The 20,752-nt window shown below is 38.5% G+C and overlaps 1 protein-coding gene across 2 annotated transcripts in view; it reads left to right on the top strand.

Moving 5' to 3' along the window:
* Positions 1–848: 848 nt before the first annotated feature.
* sp1 (sp1 transcription factor) overlaps positions 849–20,752 on the top strand; it is a 40,395-nt gene continuing 20,491 nt past the window's right edge. For both annotated transcript variants that reach the window (XM_065241918.2, XM_065241919.2), the window contains exons 1-3: positions 849–945; positions 1,473–1,555; positions 13,004–14,240. In XM_065241918.2, the coding sequence (XP_065097990.1) occupies positions 894–945; positions 1,473–1,555; positions 13,004–14,240 (1,372 nt within the window). In that variant the 5' untranslated portion in view covers positions 849–893. The remainder of the gene's footprint in view (positions 946–1,472; positions 1,556–13,003; positions 14,241–20,752) is intronic.

Here is a 20,752-nt window from a genome sequence, read left to right on the forward strand (position 1 = left end):
GAAGGATTTATTCTTGGCATAAAGTTCTCTATTCTGTCTTAAAAAATCCTTAAAAAGAAAGGCACTATATTTTAAAAAATCTTATAAAATTATGAAGGCCCATCTGTTCCAAGAATCCACGGAAAAGAGGCATCACAAAAATGAAAACAAAATTTTAAGAATCACTTAATTGAGTTTAATTTGCTAAGGGTTTAAAAACATTAACGTGCTGTTGGAACAATCTAGAAGTACACATATCACCATTGAATTCAGCACATTTTACATGACTTCAGTTAATAAACTCATCTATAAGGTAAATAATAAACTACCATCTTAAAAATATATAACATGGACATTAAGACTGAACAATCAACAAATTATTTTAATTAAATATTCTGGTTATGGTTAACACAACCTGTTGATGTAAAAAAGTCCTTATAAAATCTAAAAGATCCGTTTGGGATAAAGTTCAAACAGTTCTTGGTTGCAACAGGTTTTACAAGCTAATATAAATAAACAGTTGAAAACATGTCTATAATAATTAAAAACATTGAACGTCGCCATTCTTTTCTGTCTAATGATTACAAAGGTTAACATTGTATACATGATAAAATATAACACCAGTAGATTTGTGTTCTACTCTACAGCTGTCCTCTACGTCATAAAGATTAAAACAACTTTCATATGACAAACAAATAACAAATATTTGCAGAAATACTGCTGAGCGTCCGTCTTTCAGTTTCAGACACATGTAAACTGATAAAAAGTTTCTTTGACTTTTCATGGATGGTGTTAAACAAAAGACTCTTATTGGCTGAGGAGACAGCGAGTCATCTTCTGATTGGCCAAGCGCCGCATCCACCCCGAGTCCCTCCCTTCTGTTCGTCAAGTTTGGTTGCGTTGTGTAAGAGTTCATGCTAGTCTACAGGACGCGTGAAAAACTCGCGCCTTCACACATTATGAGCGGTAAGTTAACTTCATAGTTAAGTTTTTATTCACTGTTGTCAGTTTTCAGTCAGTATGAAAATAAGCACTTTTGTGATCGCATGTATTTCAACGATATCTAACTAGTCAAACCATGACATCGTACTCCCCCTCCTTAAAACTAGCTAAGTTACTTCATGTGTGACGGGTGGTGATCATCTTATTATCGTTCTCTGAAGACTTTTATTAGAGTTGTTAAATCTCTGGATCGAGTAAGTGTAGTGTTGGGCTTGCTTTTTGAGTTGTGAAAGTTGAGTTAATCGATCCTCAGTAACATCAAGTTATATAATGTCGATAAAGTGCGATAGAAACATCAGACAAATCAGCTGAATAATCGTACTTATGAAGTGAGTGTGAATATTAAACTTTTTGTAATGTGTGACTAAGGCCACTGAAGTAGTGTCAAGATCGGTGTTATTTAGCTAACACACTTAAATCTCTTTATCCATGAAATGCATGCTACTGACTTTATATTGAGTTGTGTTGTTTAGTTTGTGTTTGTGTGTCAGATCAACAGCATGATGAAATGGCCGCGCTGGTGGAAAACGACACGAGCTTCATTCAGAAGAGAAACTCCAGCAGTTCAGCATTAGTAAGTCAATTTAACTTGAAAAACATTTCTTTTATCTTTATAAACTTTACCAGGATCATCTCTGTTACTAACACATTCCCTTTATTTTGGTCAAACTAACAACAACGTATTTGTTGTTTATGGACATATTTGATTGTGTGTCACTTCCTGCTTTGAGCAGGTTCACACAGGGACTGTGGGAGGGAAATGGGTGTGTAACATCTTCAGCTATTAAATACTCCACACAACTCGCACCTCAGTGTAAATAACTCACACTTCTGTACTGTCACACCAGAGCCGATGTATTAAACAACACTCAAACTTGGACAGGCATAATCTATAATCTCAATCCTGATTTGGTGGAAAAGCATTTAGTTCTTTTTTTAGAAGAGAGTATTTTTATTTTCCTTGTTGTATATATTAAATTGTATTTTTAAAGGGGTCATATCATGGTTTTAAAGACAAAGATGATGTGTACACAAGTGTACACTGATTATTTTTGTAGCTACCTAATGTTTTAGACAATATGCTATGATTTACTATGAGCATTTATTAAAACAGAAATGTTTATTTTAAGAATACATTTTATAACGTGCTCTGAGCCTTCAACACGTTGGCTTCATTTTGCGTGAAAGCACGTCGTGTCTCTCCCTATGAGTGTGAGTTCGCTTGCTCTCTGGGTGCCTCTCAGTGTCTTCCATGTTTCTGAACTTGAGCAGAGGTCTTTCTTCAACAAGGACGCGGGACCCGTATGGTTCCGGGTTTATATTTTAAATGTTCAGTTGGGTCCGGTTAGGTCCTAGTTTAAGTACTTTGGGTCCCAAGTCTGATAAATATTGTCGATCGGAAAACGGCCATAGAAATTATTACCATTATAACATCAGTCACATTTATAATTTATAGACCTGCACTGTATATACTATACATATTATTGTATTATATTGAGTTTGATAAAAAGTGTCATCTAATTGCTTCATATATCAGTGCAAAAACAGTAAGTGTTTTCATATCTGTGGGAAACACTGCAACGTTTAAGAAAACAAGAAGGTAGGGGTGGGAATCGCTTGGATCCTCGTGAATCGATGCAGAGTCGATTCTTAGGGTCCCGATTCGATTCAGAATCAATTCTTGACATACTAATTTGCATATCTGTGACGTCATTACGTCACATTTGCTCTCAAAGCCAGGTTAATGTTTGCGCTTTTGGTACTAGTCTCTGAACTGTCATATACTGTACTTTAATGCAACTAAGGGATGAATAATCTCATTCTTATATACATATATGTCCTGTTTCTGTTGTAAGACATTAAAACCAGTAAAAATAGTAATTAAACGTGACATTATTAATTCTATATGTTAACCGGCATTAACTTCCACGAACTGACGTGCGTCTAGCATCATCATTATACACGGTGATCGGCAGTATTACTATATTTTTATAATGCAGCGCACCCAGCGACTGAATAACAAACTATGTGCATATTTTACAGAAGTATATTCATGTTATATCTAAACAGTCAGCGGATGGTTTAGGGAAATGCTACAGAAGAGTCATTAAATTAAATGCGCTGTTTCTCCCTGCTGCTCACTGAACAGAGAAAAGGCAGAGAAAGACTATCCCAAAGTTTATCTTGTTTTCTTGCAGTTTAGAATGAGTCAAACAGGGCTGTTCTAGATCTTATTTCTTTCTCTTTTGCTCTTGTAAGCTCCGCTATGCGCTCGTGCAGTGCACACTCTCTTAAGTTGTCCGTGTGCAGCACTGCTCCCCCAGTTGAGTTCCGCCTTTTGGTTCTTATAATGTATTTTGTAAACTTACATTTAAGAATCGATTCTTGACAGTCGCGAATCGATTCAGAATCGGCCCACGTCCGAATCGCGATTCATCTAAGAATCGATTTTTTTGTCCCACCCCTACAAGAAGGCATGTGGTTTAAAAGATAAGTAAAATAAAAAGCACATCTGTATGCAATACAGTTTCATTATTGTTCATTATTATCCAGAGCTCCTTAATATAACTTGAAAAAAATATGTGCGACCAAATCATATTTTGCGCCAGTAACTGAAAAAGTTGGTAGCGCAAGTGCCACCAGTGGAAAGGTTTAGTGTAGTTACCTGTGTAGGCAAATACATATATATAACGTGATGACTAAGAGTTATTTCTGAAATTAAGGAGTACTTAATTCAAAGCATTTTTGTAATGTTGTTACAATAGGCAACACGTGTCAAAGCAGTGGTGTATTTTGTTTAAATGATGCCTGTCAGTGCTGAATTTACAATACAAGACGAAATGACAAAAAACTAAATGAAGCACAATAATTGTTTTACTTCGATTATCTTGTTTTTGTAATCATTCGAATAAAAAAAAAATCGAAATTGAAAATCAAAAACCGTGATTAATGTTTTGCAGAAGGGAGGTTTTTGTTTACATCATATATTTGTGTTAGGGCTGTGACGGATCACATTACGGTTTTTGAGGCACGGATCAGATCATTTTTCGGATCAACACAAAAAATGGTGGGAAAAATCTAATAACAAAAAGAAATTAAAAACATTTATAAAAAAAATAAAGGTGCACATTAAGTAAGGTCTAAAATTAGCATTAGGTACAGAAATTAAATGAATAATAACACTCTCTTTATTGTACAAATTAATTTAGAGCTACAGAAGTGATTTTCTCTTTGTCTTGGGTTGTTTGATTAACATTAATGACACAAACTTAAGTAGGTTAATTGAGGTTACTGTCTCTTTAAGAACAAATAAGCAGACTGATTTCATACTCAATCACTCACTTTAACAAATGTTTAAATGTTTTTATTAGAAAAAGAATACTGTGAGATTATTTTGTGTGTATGTGCCCTGTCAAGAACAAAAATATTTTGTGTTGGCTTACTTTTTGAAGTATATTATTATGCACTACTGAGGGCACTTAAACGTGTGCACACACACACAGGCGGATGGCGTATTCCAAACGGCGCTTCAGGAAGAAGATGCAGCCTAAACAGTCGCTTCACATCAAACGTTACGTTGTTTTTCATTGCTCTATTCAGCAAATGTATGTTAATGGACTACAGTATGAGACACAGTAGCGCAACTATCTCTATAGTTTACACATGAGGAGTTCTGATCTTTGAAAGGATGATCTGACTGGAGCTGGACCAGACACACTTAACCGCATGTCCGTACAGAAATCTGCTAATTTTAGCAACTTTTTGCGGTTAAATTGTTTTAAATCACTTGAATGTTAACATTTGCAAGCCTTAGAAACATGTCCAAAAGATAAACTTTCCCCATTTCAATTTGCATAATCCGCGAATCGCATGCGAAGTGATCACGGATCAACAGCGATCCGTCCCAGCACTTATTTGTGTGAACTGTGAATAATAATTATGTATATGTAATAGGTACGTAACAGTATTATACATTTCTTGGTATACCGGTATCAGGTTTTCCCAGAATCATCGTGGTCACATGTTTCGATAAAACGTCAGGTCTAGGGCTGGGACAACGCGTCGACGTAATCGACGACGTCAACGCAAAAAAATACATCGACGCAAAATATGCTTGTCGATTCGTCAGACCCAAAAAGGCGGGGCCGTAGAGTAGTAGCAACGCGAGTGGCTTCAGTCCACACCGGTTTCACACAGCAAGGGTGAGCAGTGCCTGCGGCCGCACAGCGCATGGTTTTTTCAGCGCCCATGTAAACAAGCAGGCACCCCGCCGCATGAGCAGCGCGAGCTCGCAGCTCTGTAGCAACAGTGCGAAAAAGTGTCATTTTACCATAAAATCATGAATGTGATGCCAAGTGTGTTTTAAACAGTCATTTGAGCAATTTAACAGAAGGCAATGAAATATGTCATTGTTGCCAGAAGACTGCGCTTTCATTCACTCTCTGTCCAGCTTAACAAACTTAAATCTGTAGTCTACGATGTTGAAAATCGGTTGAGAAAGCGTAAGGCGGTTAGTAAGTTTTAAAAAACTCATCCCGCCCCTCTGTGCTACCTGATCCCTCCCACCGGGAAACGAACTGAACAACGTCACTCATTCATGCTTTGATCACTGGTAGTAAACATCATCAGAACAGAGATTTACAGAGCGGTAAACACATAAAGCCTTGAAGGAATGAACAATTACAATTATGATTGCAATTGTTATTTACATTCACAACAACGTTTGGCATACGTTTCCCCTCCTGAGCTTCAAGGAATGACTTTGTAAATATAATTACTTTGACCCGTGATACGCGATGCTAAACGGCTAATATTCCAAAGCCGACCGGCAGCATGAGCATGTTGTTGCCAGACTGATAAAAAGATTTATGTAACACCACACACAATCTTTGTAAATATAATTACTTTGACCCGTGATACGCGATGCTAAACGGCTTCAATGCAGACCGGCAGCATGAGCATGTTGTTACCAGACTGATAAAAAGATTTATGTAACACCACACACAATCTTTGTAAATATAAGTACTTTGACTCGTGATACGCGATGCTAAACGGCTAACATTCCAATGCCGACCGGCAGCATGTTGTCAGACTGATAAAAATATATTTATGTAACCTCACAAAATAAAATTATAAATAGATGCGTACCTGTTCAACAAAAAGTCCGCCGTGTCGGCGTCGGTTTTCAGCCCCAAATCTCCCTGAAGCTTCCTCCAACGGTCAATTGCGGACCCTTTATTGATTCTACTTAGAGTCCGGCGTTTTTCACACTTTTTTTACCTCTGCTCTTTCCTCTACAGACTTCCCTTTTCTTCTAACCTTTACTGTAGGGACAAGAAGCTTGCTGCTGTCGGTTAGTTTTTTTTCCATTAGTGAGATGTTGCTGCTTCGCTAGCTAACATACACTGACACAAATGTCATGTCGCAGGCACGAGAGGGGCGGGGTGGTGAGCGATGGGGTGGAGACGCGATCGCGAGGTGGATTTTCAAGTGTACGGGGATTTGATGAGAGCAGTTAACCAATGTAAGCTATCCGGCCGGACAGTTTACATTGGTCAATTTATCTGCCGCCGTACACCCAATAGACTGAATGGATTTTTAAAATTCTTTTTTCTCTTCATATTGTTAGGATTTTACTGTAGAACCATAACCAGCATCTAAACGAGTTTATTAATAATGAACAATCTTTGAAATCGTAGACCATAGCTTTAAGAGAAAGAGATTTAATAATATATGTGCTTCTTAAGTCTATAATTGTGTTTATATCTGTCATTAAATGGACCAGAACAGCACGAAAACAATGTGGATTAAACAAATCAAGTTATAAAAATTACACTGACCATCAAAAGGCACATTGAAGAGGTTTTGCTCATAAATGCATGTAAAATAAAGTAATTTGAACTTGAGATTTTTATACGGTTACTAAACTGCCCAGTATCACTGCAAATGCTTTATTGAATGCTACCTCTGACTAAGAATGCATTATTTTGCACTTGTATAGTCTTTTTTTATTTTGAAATTTTAAGAGCAATAAACATATATTGAAATGTTTACATTCAGATATGTAAATCAACATGTATAAATTGCTATTAGTTAATTAATGGGGAGATAATTGAGAATCGAATCGAAGTCGAATCGGACTGATATAAAAGGAATCGTTAGATTAATCGATGCACTGGAAAAAATAATCGCTAGATTAATCTTAAAAAAAAAAAAAACGTTTATCGCCGCCCTAGTCAGGTCTTCCAGGCAACAAGTGTAGTTTTTTTTGCCCAAGTGTAGCCAGCTGAGGGAGATGCGCGAACTACAATTCCCATAATCCCATGCGTTGCCCCTCTGATGCCTCTTTACAAGTAGAGCGACAATAGCGGATGCCGCTAGTGGTGAAGAAAAAGAAACGCTAATTTTAAATCGGCTGTGTGGAAAAAATTCAGGTTCACTGTGACAAGAAAGGACAAAAAGGTGGCAGCATACAAAAAACGAGTATGAGTGAATCGGTGAATGAGGAGAGTGTGTATGCCGTTTCTCAATTGGAAGGCTACAGCCTTCTTCAGCTGCATACGTCATTAAGCCTTATTTAAGTTAATTGAGTTTTACATTCGCAGGTCATAAGCATATTACAACAATATACGATTAAATAAGAATAATAGTCAACTTGAAAAATTTTAATATTCTGAAATAAGATCTTCATGATGTATGCAGCCTACAAATGTGACTTACGGAGAGAAACGTCCTATATCAGTAAGTGAGCTGGCATAACTCATCTCGAGGTCCAGATGCAATAAGTAGGCTGCTATTTTCATTTTTACTGGGTTGTTTTTGTTTTCAGGAATTGACTCGTCTTAAAACCCAACTAAACTGAAACTTGATTTTTTTTATTGTATTACATGGTCTAATTATCTCTTTATGAAAATTGTAAAAACTACACTACACTTTGGGTATCATACCGAAATACAACCGTAGCATGAATTTTCGATACCGTTACATCCCTAATATGTAAATGTGCACACATGCTAGGGCTTTTCGCGTTTAATTCACGAAGCTATACCCTTCTTGTTTTTCACATAATACATGTATAATAAAGGCCAGACAGATTGTCAAGCGTTAACAGAGTAATTTGTTTTTCGTAAATTTCAATTCAAAATGTAGTACTGTGTTATTCATATTTCGTTAAATCATACAGTGAACGTGTGGAAAAAGTGAAACTTAGATGACAAAACTGTAGCACTGAACTGTAGCATCGTCTGAATCTAGATGCAGTTTTTAAGATTAACATTACTTTAATCCAACTGATCAACACAAATATAAAGTGTCATATTATATATGATTGCTCACCAGCATTAAAACCACTTTTTATAAGTTTTTTCTTTGCAGTTCGGGCGGCCCACCTAAGCTGGGAAACCCTACCACCTTAACTAGGTTGTCCAAAAAATTATAATTTCGCAGCACAAAAGGCCATCAAGTGCATCTTGGATTATAGCGCGGACACGCTTCACACCGCGAGCGTGCACGCGCGCCACACAGCCTAAATGTTCTACAACATTTGCTTCAGTTTGTGTTTATTAACCCTTGAGTTTCACTTCATCACGCAGCTATTTTCGTTTGAGGTATCTGTTAAAAATATTTAATTCATTAATAATCTAGTATGTGTTCATTTTCTGTCATAGTTTATTCAAAAATAAGTTTTATTTGAGTGTTTTTAATAAAACTATTTTCATCATGATGCGTACGCACCTTTGATTGTCACCCCCCGCCACCACCCACCGCCCAACCCTACCACCTTAACTAACAAATTTTCTGCGGGAAACCCTGACGACATCCGCTCCGTGTAATGCCGACTGCACAGACTGCACGATTTTCAAAGTAGTCTGGTCACAGATCTTTTCATACTGCATTAATATCTGGGGTAGCATTCAGTCATTGCTGTTTTCACACTGCACAATGGATCGTCGACAGGGGGTTTCACACGGCATGACTTAACCATAGCAAACTACGTCTCACAGCCAAACGCACGTGAGAAGTGACAGTGAAACAACGAGTTCTCATGTGACACTGCAGATTATTATTAAAAATGGTAGCCCGCAAGAATCTTGCCATACAAACTGCATGTGCACTCATTTGTAGCGAAAAGAAAAGAAGCCCTTTTCTTAACCATAATTAGGGCTGTAACTTCATAACTCCTTCCTGAACTTCCAGCTGTCCTGTATGTTGCCCTCTCATTGGCTGTAGGTCATCGCCAATGTTATTTTCAAACAAAAAACATTTCAAAAGGCATGATTATGAATCTATGAATCGCCGTCAGGTCCAGATATTTAGCATGCCAAATATCTCACGGTGTTGGCGACTCGTCTGCGATTCTCTCAGATGTTCTGTACTTTTTTACTCAAATATATTTCTACATATTATCGCCCAGGGAACACACAGGATATAATGTAAGTTGTTATAGATAGCATTTGAGCTTGTTCTGAAAGGATGACAAATCTGTGTGACTAAAAATGATTTATCCAGTTTAATTTAGCCAAAATAATGATTCATTCGTTTTCATACTTTATAGATACACATTAATGTATCTACTAATATATTATTGAAAATGCCCTGAATAAATATGCATTGCCTTCTGTATTTCATTCGTTTTGTACATTTACAGGTGCACAAATACTGGCTAATTTTAATTTCTGTGTTGAGTATTGACCGATGCTCTGTAAATTTGCACTTAAAGGTGACATAGAATGATTGAACAGAGTATTTATCCTTGTGCTGTGATGTGACATGTAGACAAAAATTTTTTTGTTTGGGTCTGTAATGCTTTAGAAGCTTCCTAAAAACCTCTCTCAGATAGCTCTATTAGGGTGGGGGATTTTAAACAAGTGGTTTTGCACCTATTTGGCTCCCCCTACTGGCTTAACTTGCAATCTCATTACTGATTGGCTAACTTTGCTGCCACTCAAAAAATGTAGCCAATTATTTTAAAGTGGAGGGGCAGTGAGATGCCTGTGATGTCATAAGCATCAGTTTTTCAGATTAGGCTGTTTTCTGGCTGACATTTCTAAAAGAGGAATTTCTATGAGACTGAGATGTTTAGCATGTTTAGCACTTTTTGTATGTTTGTGAATGTGGGTAGACTACCGTTATTCAACAAAGACAAGGTAAGAATGGTTTTTCATTCTCTGTCTCCTTTAACAAGCCTAAACGATGTTCTTCAATTTATTTTTGTTTTTCAAAAAATATATTTAGCTGTAGTATAGCTTGTTAATCTTTTTCTTATAAGGGAAAAACATGTAGCCTACCCTGCTTCTTTAATGTTATAAACAACTCCGGCTCTTTAAAATTTTAGATTGATAGAGACTTCTTACTGACCAAAATGTCATAGTACACGCACAAGCTGCGCATGAAACACAGAATCGCAGCCTTGCGATGCAGAATCGATTTTAGACAGATCTTTTTAATGGGACACGCGATTTATCGCTACAGCCCTATCTAAAACTGTGCAATAATCAGTTCATCGTTCAGTCATGATCACTGACTATGTTTACATGTACACCAATAATTAAGGTTGTGCCGATGGACTATATCATTGTCCATCGTGATGGTTGACTGACATCACGATAGAGAGACACCATCGTGATGCCACGCCCACCACCCCAGTCCGCTTCAAGTCGACATACACTAACTCTCTTCTATAGACTATAGTTAACCTAAAATTTTTGCATTAAATTAAATTTAAAATATAAGTAATGCATATATGCTATTTTAAATACTGTAGTCTATGCCTGAGACATGACGTGTGTTAGTCCGTGAAAATATCCTATCAGGCATTTGATCTTGACATTGCTAGAATCTTATCTTTTTACATGTTGTACATTTAACTTAAAATATTTAATTTTGTTTTTGCATAAAGACATAAAGTAATATCAAACTACATTTAATTTGTTGTGTTTCTTTTCTTTAAAATTGTATATCTACTACAATCAGTCACATAGGAAAAAGTAAACTACATTTACATACTGTTTTTTAAAATCAAGAATCGTTTTTGAATCGAAAATCGATTATGAATCGAATCTTGAGCCTAAAAATCGGAATCAAATCAAATCGTGAAATTTTCTGAATCGTGCACCCCTAATGTATTCCACAAAGTAACGTTTTTATGTGTTTTTTATTTTATATTATGTGTATATAAAATACAGGATTAAGCACGTCATGATGCCGAAAAATGAGTACTGTTAAATTAAGACTCATCCATTCACCAATCCACACTATACGCGATGCAGAGGCTAAACTAATTGATTATTTATCGATTGAATGCCAAATTAGAAAAAATTGACTTTGGTACATAAAAGCAATACAGAGGCTAACTGGCAGCAGGGCAAATTATTCACAAGGCTGCCAGGAATTGTTCTGGTGATCTCGTTGGTCCGGGTCTGAACCTACTTATTTTTTTCTTTTACTTGCGGGGTCTATAGGGGAAATCTTAAGATCGGTGACCGACGGGTTGGCGGCCATCTCTGTCCTTTCTGTCTGTTTGTCTGTATTAACTTGCAGAACATTCATAAAAACTAAATTATGGGTGCTGTGTTTATATTATTTTACGTGTTTCTGTTAAGAAAAAACTAGCTGGACTGCATGCGGACGGTACGCGTACAACAACACATGAGCCAGAATACCATAGAGCAGTGGTTCTCAAAGTGTAGTGGTACGCGAGCTCTCACCGAGTGGTATGGGGAGGAATCAGTGAATTTAATGTAAATTCACGAGTTCGCCAGCCTATTAATAACGCGTTCCAAGCAACCTGTAACCCAAGTTTTTCCAACCTTCTACTTGTGAAAGTGCACTGTGTACTAGATCGATGTAGTCTCTCAGTTCCAAGTCGTGAGACGTGGTTCTGAAGTCGTGAAAACCTGCCTGGAACGCAGCATAAGTCTTAACATTAAATGGTAAATTAACTTGTTTTGCCGTCCTCGAAAGAGCTCAAACCTACGTTTAAAAACTTAATTTAATGATAAAACTAGGGCTGTCAGCTTTAACCTATGCGATTAATTCTTCAATCATTAACGCGACACGTTTTCTTAAAAAAATGCGATGGAATATGCGGGATATATATGCAATTTTATGCTATGAAATTGCGGGAACTTGCAAAAAGTGCGGGAACTTGCAAAAACTGTTTTCAGCTTTTGCAGCTATTCAATGATGTTCACGCCACATAATCATGTCACTTCATAACGTTCTCATGGTAACAGGGGACATGGCTGCGATTGTGTGAGGTAAATGCAACATTTTCAACTTTCTGCTAAGATGTATGTGATTTTTGCTACGAAAATGCGGGGATTATGAAATAATGCAGGCCCCACATATTTTGCGCACGGAAATCTGCAAATTATGCTGCAAAAGTGCGGCGTATTTGAAAAAAATCGCCCCCCCCGCATAAATATGCGGACTTTGGCTGATTATGCGTTAAATCATGCGATCGCATTTTTCTGGAGGGACGGCATAAAGCATATGTATTTGTAGGAGTTTTCCTCTTTGGATGCAAAATATATAAAAGTAGATTATTTAAATGAATCAGACAACACAATTTACTAAGATTTGTGCCTCTATTTAGCACCTAAAACGCTTATCTTAAACTCAATTTGCTCTGCTCTAGGCAGATTGTATTAGTCATTATGGAAATTAGATTTTGCACCTGTGTTCTTTAACCTGCGCCCTTTCAGTAAATCATACACAGAAATGTTCACTCCTATTGGCTTTTTCGAAATTGCAATCATGTACTACTCATTTGCCCTATTTAGTAAATCTTGCCCATAGTCTCATGTTTATTGGGGTTGGGAGTAAGCCGCTAACACACACTACATGTAAAGGCAAAATTTTACATGATATGACACTGTTTTGCAATAGGTGATGATCTGACGTCCATAGAGTAAGGGTCGCTGTTACAGCTTTAATTTGTATCATTTGATTTCAGTGCTAAACCCATTTGTCCTACAATGTAAAAAAAATCTTGAATCTTGAAAATGTTTTTTCTCTGTAGGACTCACAGCAGCCGTCACCTTTAGCCATGTTGGCAGCCACCTGCAGCCGGATTGATGAAAGTGATGCAGTGGAACAGCAGCAACAAATGGATCTCCAGCAGGCCCATCTATCTCAGACCAGTAATGGCTGGCACATCGTCCCGACCAGCACTCAGACTGTCATCAGCTCCAGTAGCACAACTCCACACACAGGAGATGATAAAGGTCGACAAACGACATCCACAAGCACTGCAGTTCAGCAACAGCAGTATGTAATGGCATCCTCGCAAAACCTTCAAGGTCAGCAGTTGCTCACGACCCTCTCTGGGGTCATGCCAAATATCCAGTATCAGGTGATCCCACAGTTTCAGACTGTGGATGGGCAACAGCTCCAGTTTACACAGACAACTCAGGATGTGTCAGCCGCAACAGCGGGGCAGTTTCAGCTCGTGTCCTCGCCCAACGGCGGCCAACAGCTCATTGCTGCCTCCACCAACCGAGCCGCTGGTGCTGGTAACATATTAACTGTTCCAGGTCTGTTTCAACAAGCCATACCTCTGCAGAACATCAGTCTGGGTAATGCTGTGCTGCCCGGGCAGACGCAGTTTCTTACCAACATGCCTGTCCCGTTGAATGCTAACATCACTCTTCTCCCAGTTGGTTCTGGTACTTCTGCTGGTGCCGGAGTTGATGTGAGCTCAGGAGGAACGTTAGGAACTTCTCAGCTGTTTCAGAACGTAACGTCTTCGGGCCAGGTGGAGTACTGCCCTACTAGCAGCACACAGACAACCACATCATGTGGTGTTACGCTAACTCAGAGCAGTAAAGGTGAAATGGGAAAAAGCTTTCAGAATGATAACAGAGAAGGACAGAAGGCCAGTCAAACTCAAATTGTCATACAACCGCAGCAGGTCCTGCAAGCCGTTCCGCCCAGCGCCGTCTCAGCTGGCGGTCAGGTGTTCGCAACGCAAACGCTGTCTCAGGATGGAGTGCAGAACGTTCAGATCCAGACCATTGCAAACGGTAGCCCCATCCTGATCCGTACCGTAGGTCCAAATGGTCAGATCAGCTGGCAGACCCTTCAGCTGCAAAGCCCTGCTAATACACAGATCACACTGGCGCCAATGCCTGCAGCTGGTACAGCAGGAACCATGCAGCTGTCCGGCCTTCAGACCATTAACCTGAACACGCTTGGCAACACAGGGCTGCAGATGCATCAGCTGCAGGGCGTTCCCATCACAATCACCAACAATACAGGTTTGTATGCTTTTTCTACCTATTATTTCACCTAGGGCTGCAACAACTAATCAATAAAATGTATAATTAATTTTGTTGTCAACAAAAGACATTGCATACAGCGCAAACTGTGCGTTTATAATTAAAGTCAGGCAATTTTTCTTCATATAATGGAGCTGCATTTTTAGCAGCATTGCCTGGACCACAGTGTTGCCAGGTCCACTGCTTTCCTTGGAGTTCTGATTTGGGCTTCTTTTAAACTGTTTCTGCGGGTTGATGTTTTTCTGCAGGTTAGAGATGAGAGGATTTGGTTCATTAGTTGTTGGTTTTTGGGCTGTGAATAGTCATTGCGATGCTTTTGGACTAATTTTAAATGGCCAACAGCATCAAAAACAAACATCAAGAACAGCAGAGCTAACATTGTGGTCAGTGGCCCTATAGTAGGGATGCACCGAAATGAAAATTCTAGGCCGAAACCAAGGCCGAAAAACCGAAACCAAAACACCGAAATAAATTATTATGCCAATTATTAGTACAAATGCATTTATGGCTATCACTAGCCTCAGTTGCACTATCAGGCCTGTGCGAGCCAGGGCTTCAAACGGGCCTCGCGGAGCCAATAGCCTCAGACCTCCAGCTGTGTAGCCAAAATCACGACGCGTTTGCATTGTCAAGCCAATAGCGCCGCAGCGCTTCAGAAAACCCCGCCCTTAATTAGAGATCGACCGATACTCATTTTTTCAAACCGATGCCGATAACAAATATTTGGAGGCTTATGTGCCCGATAACCGATATGCTGAACCGATTTTTATTTACTGTTATACTTCTGTTTTTGACATAATAATTACTACACTACTGAACTGAACAAACCCTTATAATAATAATCATCATCACAATCACTCCCTCTTTGCATACAAAGTCATAAATAGAGGGGTCTGAAAGAGTAAAGAATAATATTAATTTAATGAATAATGTAGAAACTATATTCCCAATACATGGACTATTCCAAACACCCCTATCATTTCGTCAGAAATGGACTGATCCAAAGTTCGCGCTGCGGTTTTCAGGTAACAGAGCGGGAGAGAGAGAAAAGTATAGCGGAGTTGGCTGCTTGTTATACATAGTTTATAGAGTAAAACAGGTGGATTAAGTGCCTTTTTTGGGATATAATATCGTTGTTTTGACCAGCAACCTGAGCCTTCAGCAATCCAACCAGTAGTTAGCAAAGAGATTTTACAAATAATATCACTGACTGGAATACTACATTCAGGAAAGTAACACTCAAAACGGCTTATATATCATCAAATTTCTTAACTGGTAACATTATTTGATTTCAGAATAATTCATATTTAGTTGTTTTAGCTTATGAAATGGCTGTAGACAGCGCTGTTTATCTATGCATTTACTCGCGCATTAACTGTATTAAACTGTGACCGCTTGCGGAGGTAATAAATAATTAATTAATATCCACAGACATTTATTTAGATATTTTAGCAAAATAATGTTTATCTGGTAAATGTTAATAGGGTAAATCTTGTTAAAAGTGGTAGATGTGCTTTAGCCTCCGGTAAGTGATCAGCTATATGAACGTGATTTTACGATGCTAATTATAAGCATAAATAACAGAAAAACGAATTTAATTTAGCGTTTTTAATTCCACAAAGCATTAATTCATGGCTGTTTTATTCATGCAAAGCTACGTCGTTATTGGGACCGGATTTTATGGATCAGCCAGCGTGACTCTGTGAGTTCGTCTCTATTCTTGGACAAGCTGCATACATTGCTTTTAATATATCAACTTATTTAACATAACATACATTAATGCACAAATAAGCTGTGCTATAAATGCCTCATATGCAAAGTAAGTATACTCAAAGTCCTTTTAATAAAGTCGCGTCACACGCCGTCATATTTGCTGTGCACGCTGCTGCTGCTGTGAGCTCCTCTCCTCAGATGCGTCCAGCGCGCAATTTTCTTGTTTATCGGTCAATCCGATATTACAAAACAGATATCCGATCATCGGAAAATGCTCAAATATCGGGGAAAATATCGGAAAACAGATATATCGGTCGATCTCTACCCTTAATACGCCTACCTGGATGTAACGTCACACAACTCCGCCTGTTTTACCGTGAGGAAGTCACTTCAATCTGACAGGAGACGGGAGTGAGATCGCATCATCATACAACAAACATAATGAAAATAACTGAGGCGGCTGTTTGCACGGTGAAAGCCAAGATGAGAAGATAGAGATGTTTGCTCTATCCGCGGTGTTACTCTTGAAGTTTATGTTGGCTGCACACGAGCGATCTCACAACGAGACAATATCAGATCAATAAGCAATAGTAAACTTTATGAGGTAGGATAATTACAAATAAAGCGTTCATCTACCTAATGTGCCATTATACTATATACACAATATTTTAAAGAATATCACGAGTCATAGTTTTACATTTATATAAAATAATCTTATTTTAAAATATGCACTTGTGTCTAAATTTGTAACGTTAATAGGGTTGGGTACCTTTCACATTTTTACCGGTACCGGTTCCGATGCCGGTACCTGTAATTCGATACCGGTACCCAGCGGTACCTTTTTCGGTACTTTACTCTGACTTAGGTGACTTTCAGTGGACATAATAAGCCCAAACCTCTCATTTTCAACATTTTGTTATTTATTTCGAAATGTTTAATAATACACACAATCTTTAAAAAAAAAAACATCCCTATAACATCCAGGGCATATGTCTTACATATAAATAAAATAAATAAATAAAATATATAAGTAAGACAAATGATCAATGAACATGAACCTCCTAAAAGCAACATAAAAGTAAACTTTTATGTAGAAAACAATACTAGCAGTTGATTTTTAGAAAAATCAGCATGTCAACGTTCTCGGGTAAAAGCCATGACAGCAGTAGAGAACACTCGCTCTGAGGATGTAGAAGAGGACTGGACACAGAGACTTTTTTGCCAATCTGGCCAGCATTGGCATTTGGTCCGCATGTGGTTGAATGAGTTCAAACAGCCACACGGACCGCCTTCTCTCCTCCTATTCATCTAATCTGAGGTACTGAGCACAAAGTTTTACGTCATTTCTGACTTTTAGCGTGAACACACAGTCTTTAGGCTTTCATTGATAAAACTAAAAGCGGCTGATCTCCGCAGTTTCATTTCGCGAGCGCGTGAAAGCTGCGTGATCTTATTTCATTAATTGTGCTGAAATATCTGAGAAAGCTCCAACATATTCATGTACAAAACACTGTGCAGCATGTTTACTTAAAACACAAGCAGCGCCGTATTAGTTCGCGTCCATTTAAACCCGTCATTACTCCAGCTCGCGTTAAAACGAAAGCAAAGGGACTTCCCTGCAGTCTCCACGGACCACCACTCAAAGTAATCAGGACAGAAGCGATCGAAAGTGGACAAAAGAGACGGACTGGTGTTGCTAAATACCAGGTGTAAACAGAATTTGTCTCTCTCGTCCACTAGTGATCCGATCGACGAAAACGCATCTTAATAAGCTTTTATAAGCTTATAAGCTGTGCTTTTAAATACACACTGTGTTTAAATAAGTGCTTCCTCAGGTTGGATGTATTACCACTGCTTGCCTTGCACTTACTGTTACAAATATTACAGGTAGCATTGTCTGCATCATCCTTTGTGAAATTTAACCACACGTTAGATCGCTTTCTGTTAGCCATTAAGCAAGTTGCAAAGGGGTGTGACTTACCACACGATCTCTCTCTCGCGCGTGCACACGCTTTCGCTACATACCAGACTCACACGGCGCGCTGACATGTTCGCTCAGGTACCGAAATTGAGCACCGATTGATTTTATGTGAATCGATACTGGGTAGTACCGACGCAATTCGGTCGGTGCCTATAAAAGTACAGAGGTCGGTACCCATCCCTAAACGTTAAGTTTGTAATTATAGTTCTATGGCGATGTAAACATACTTACACATTATAAGAGGTGTGATATCTTTAATCATGAAAATGTTAATAGTTGAGCATCACATGAAACACAAGGTAACTGTCTAATAGCTATTTCAATAATGTGTCAATAAATAAATACTTTTGTCTATAAAGAACTGCCTCGAATAGCTGAATAAGAATGAAAATCACTTTACTTGCATCTCAAAACGTTTGAGAAATCATTAGAAAATGTACTCGTTAAGAATCAACTCTGAATATACACAAGTATTTAAAAAGCTATGTTACAGTGGTTAAGTTAATGTTGGCTATATTTACCATTTTGTTGCATACCATTTCTGTGTTTCAGATGTGATCCTTATTAAGCAATCATTTTCAATAAACTGACAAGCAGCCATAGTAATAATAACGCGGTACTTTACATTAAGTTTATATAGTGCTGGGCGATAATTCGATAACGATAATTTTACCGATATAAACTTTTTCGATGAAACGATAAGGACAGTTCGATAAGTGATCGATAATGTTTACGCACTGTGCGTAATGTTGCGCGAGCACTTCCGGATGCGGCACGCGCTCTTGGTTTACAATCACAGTGACAGTAAGACTTGAAGGAGTGGAAGATGAGGCAAGTTATTCATTTATTAGTAGAGACCTATGATTTTCGTGATGCGGATAACGCGGACGGAATCACGGAATCCAAATGCGCGGAAACATTTTCTTGTGTGTAATGTTGGACGCGCAAACAGGGTTCGTCAAACACAGCAGACACAATAGGTGCAGTATACTGTACTTTCATTCAGCGTCTGCCTTGCGCACACACAAGTCCGCACACGTCCACACAGCTTTAAAAGTATATTAACAGGACATTCACAAATTCAGGAAACTGAGGAAAAGCAGCAGATCCACCACTGCAGTGAATATAATGTTTGCGTATGTGCTCTTCCACAGCAACGTGACACTCTTGGCATCCATTTATCAGCGTGTATAGCTCGTATATGTATAACACACGCGTGATCACTGAACTAAGTTTTCTTTCTTGTTTAAGTGAACATAAACAGCTGTTACTCAGTATATTGAAACTTAAAGCAGTCTGTCTTGAGTCTTAAAGTGACAGTCGTCTGCTGCTTTTGTGTCAGAAATGTGTTGATTTCACAACAAATAGATTTACATTTAATACAGATGCATTAAAACAAGATTTTAGTATTTGTATTTGTCATGTTCTGAATAAAAAGTAGTTTAAAACCATTATTAACTGTCTGGTTTTTACAATTTTCATTCAGGAGCAAAAATCTGCCTTTAAATTTGACAGGAGTAAAGATTTGTTATTTATCATGATAATTATCGATATCGACTGATATGGAAAACATTTTCTCGATAATTTTTTGGGTCATATCGCCCAGCCCTAAGTTTATATCAGTGCACAAACAGTGTATTTAAAGACATCTCCTCCGGACGGATTTTAAGATCCATGGCTCCTGTCGTCTCATCATCATCATCTTCGTTTCATCTCCTGCTCTTGCATTTGTTGCTGTGTCATCTCTCATATACTAAATAAAAACTCCTGGATGACAAACTGAAAGCTTTACGTTGGCATTTTTCTGTAAAACGGACACAAAAGAAAGCAGCACATCATGTGATGTTTTGTATAAAGGGTTTGTAAATACACATACAGTATACCGACATATAAAGTTTGCTACATTCATATAAGAGTCAAATTAATCTCCAAAATGCCAGAAAGCATCGCTATGACTAATATAATAAAACCATGGTTACTTTTTCTAAGGGCTGACTAAAAAATTCAACAGAGATGACAATATAACACAAAAAACACAATAAACACCCATGTAAGACACTTATGCAATCGTTATTTGTATCGTATTTTAAGTGTTTTGTATGCAAACGTTATGTAGCATTAACTCAGCGACTGTAGATACCATCGTGACTCGAGCGATCGCTTCTTGGACGATGAAATGATGATCCAGCACACATCTTTAATTTCTCAGCACTGTTGCACTTTAAACACTTTGTTCTGTGCCCGAAACTTTATAAACTTCTCCCGAACCGGTAGCGTTGTGCGCCGGGTCCTTAGCATGGCGAGTTCGGCTTCGTAACGCGTCTTTTGTTTTTTACATATGCAGATCATTTTCTTCAGTCCGAAGTACAAACATAGCAGGCATCTTCCGTTAAACAGTAAATTACTGGTGATCCCGATTATTTGTAAAGTTTTAAATCTGCAGACAGATGGATGCGCATCTTGCCAGAGATAAACTCCGCCTTTGACCTTTACCACTCCCCTAGCCCCGAGAAGCCCGCTCTGGCCCAAGGAATTCGGCGGGCCAGAAAAGCCGGGCCTTAAGCCCCAACGAAGCACCAGTGAAGCACGATCATGCCCCGGAAGTGACAATGCAAACGCCACAGGCCTCGGCAGGCATTGGCATGCCCGCTTGAAGCCCGATAGTGCAAACACGGCTACTGTCTACTAACTTTACTAGGGGTGTGTGACAGATCACAAAACTCACGGTTCAGATCACATTACAGTTTTTGAGGCACGGATCAGATTATTTTTCAGATCAGCAAAAAGGGGGTGGGTA

This window comes from Paramisgurnus dabryanus, chromosome 14 (assembly GCF_030506205.2).
Source record: "Paramisgurnus dabryanus chromosome 14, PD_genome_1.1, whole genome shotgun sequence".
In the NCBI taxonomy this organism is placed as follows: domain Eukaryota; kingdom Metazoa; phylum Chordata; class Actinopteri; order Cypriniformes; family Cobitidae; genus Paramisgurnus; species Paramisgurnus dabryanus.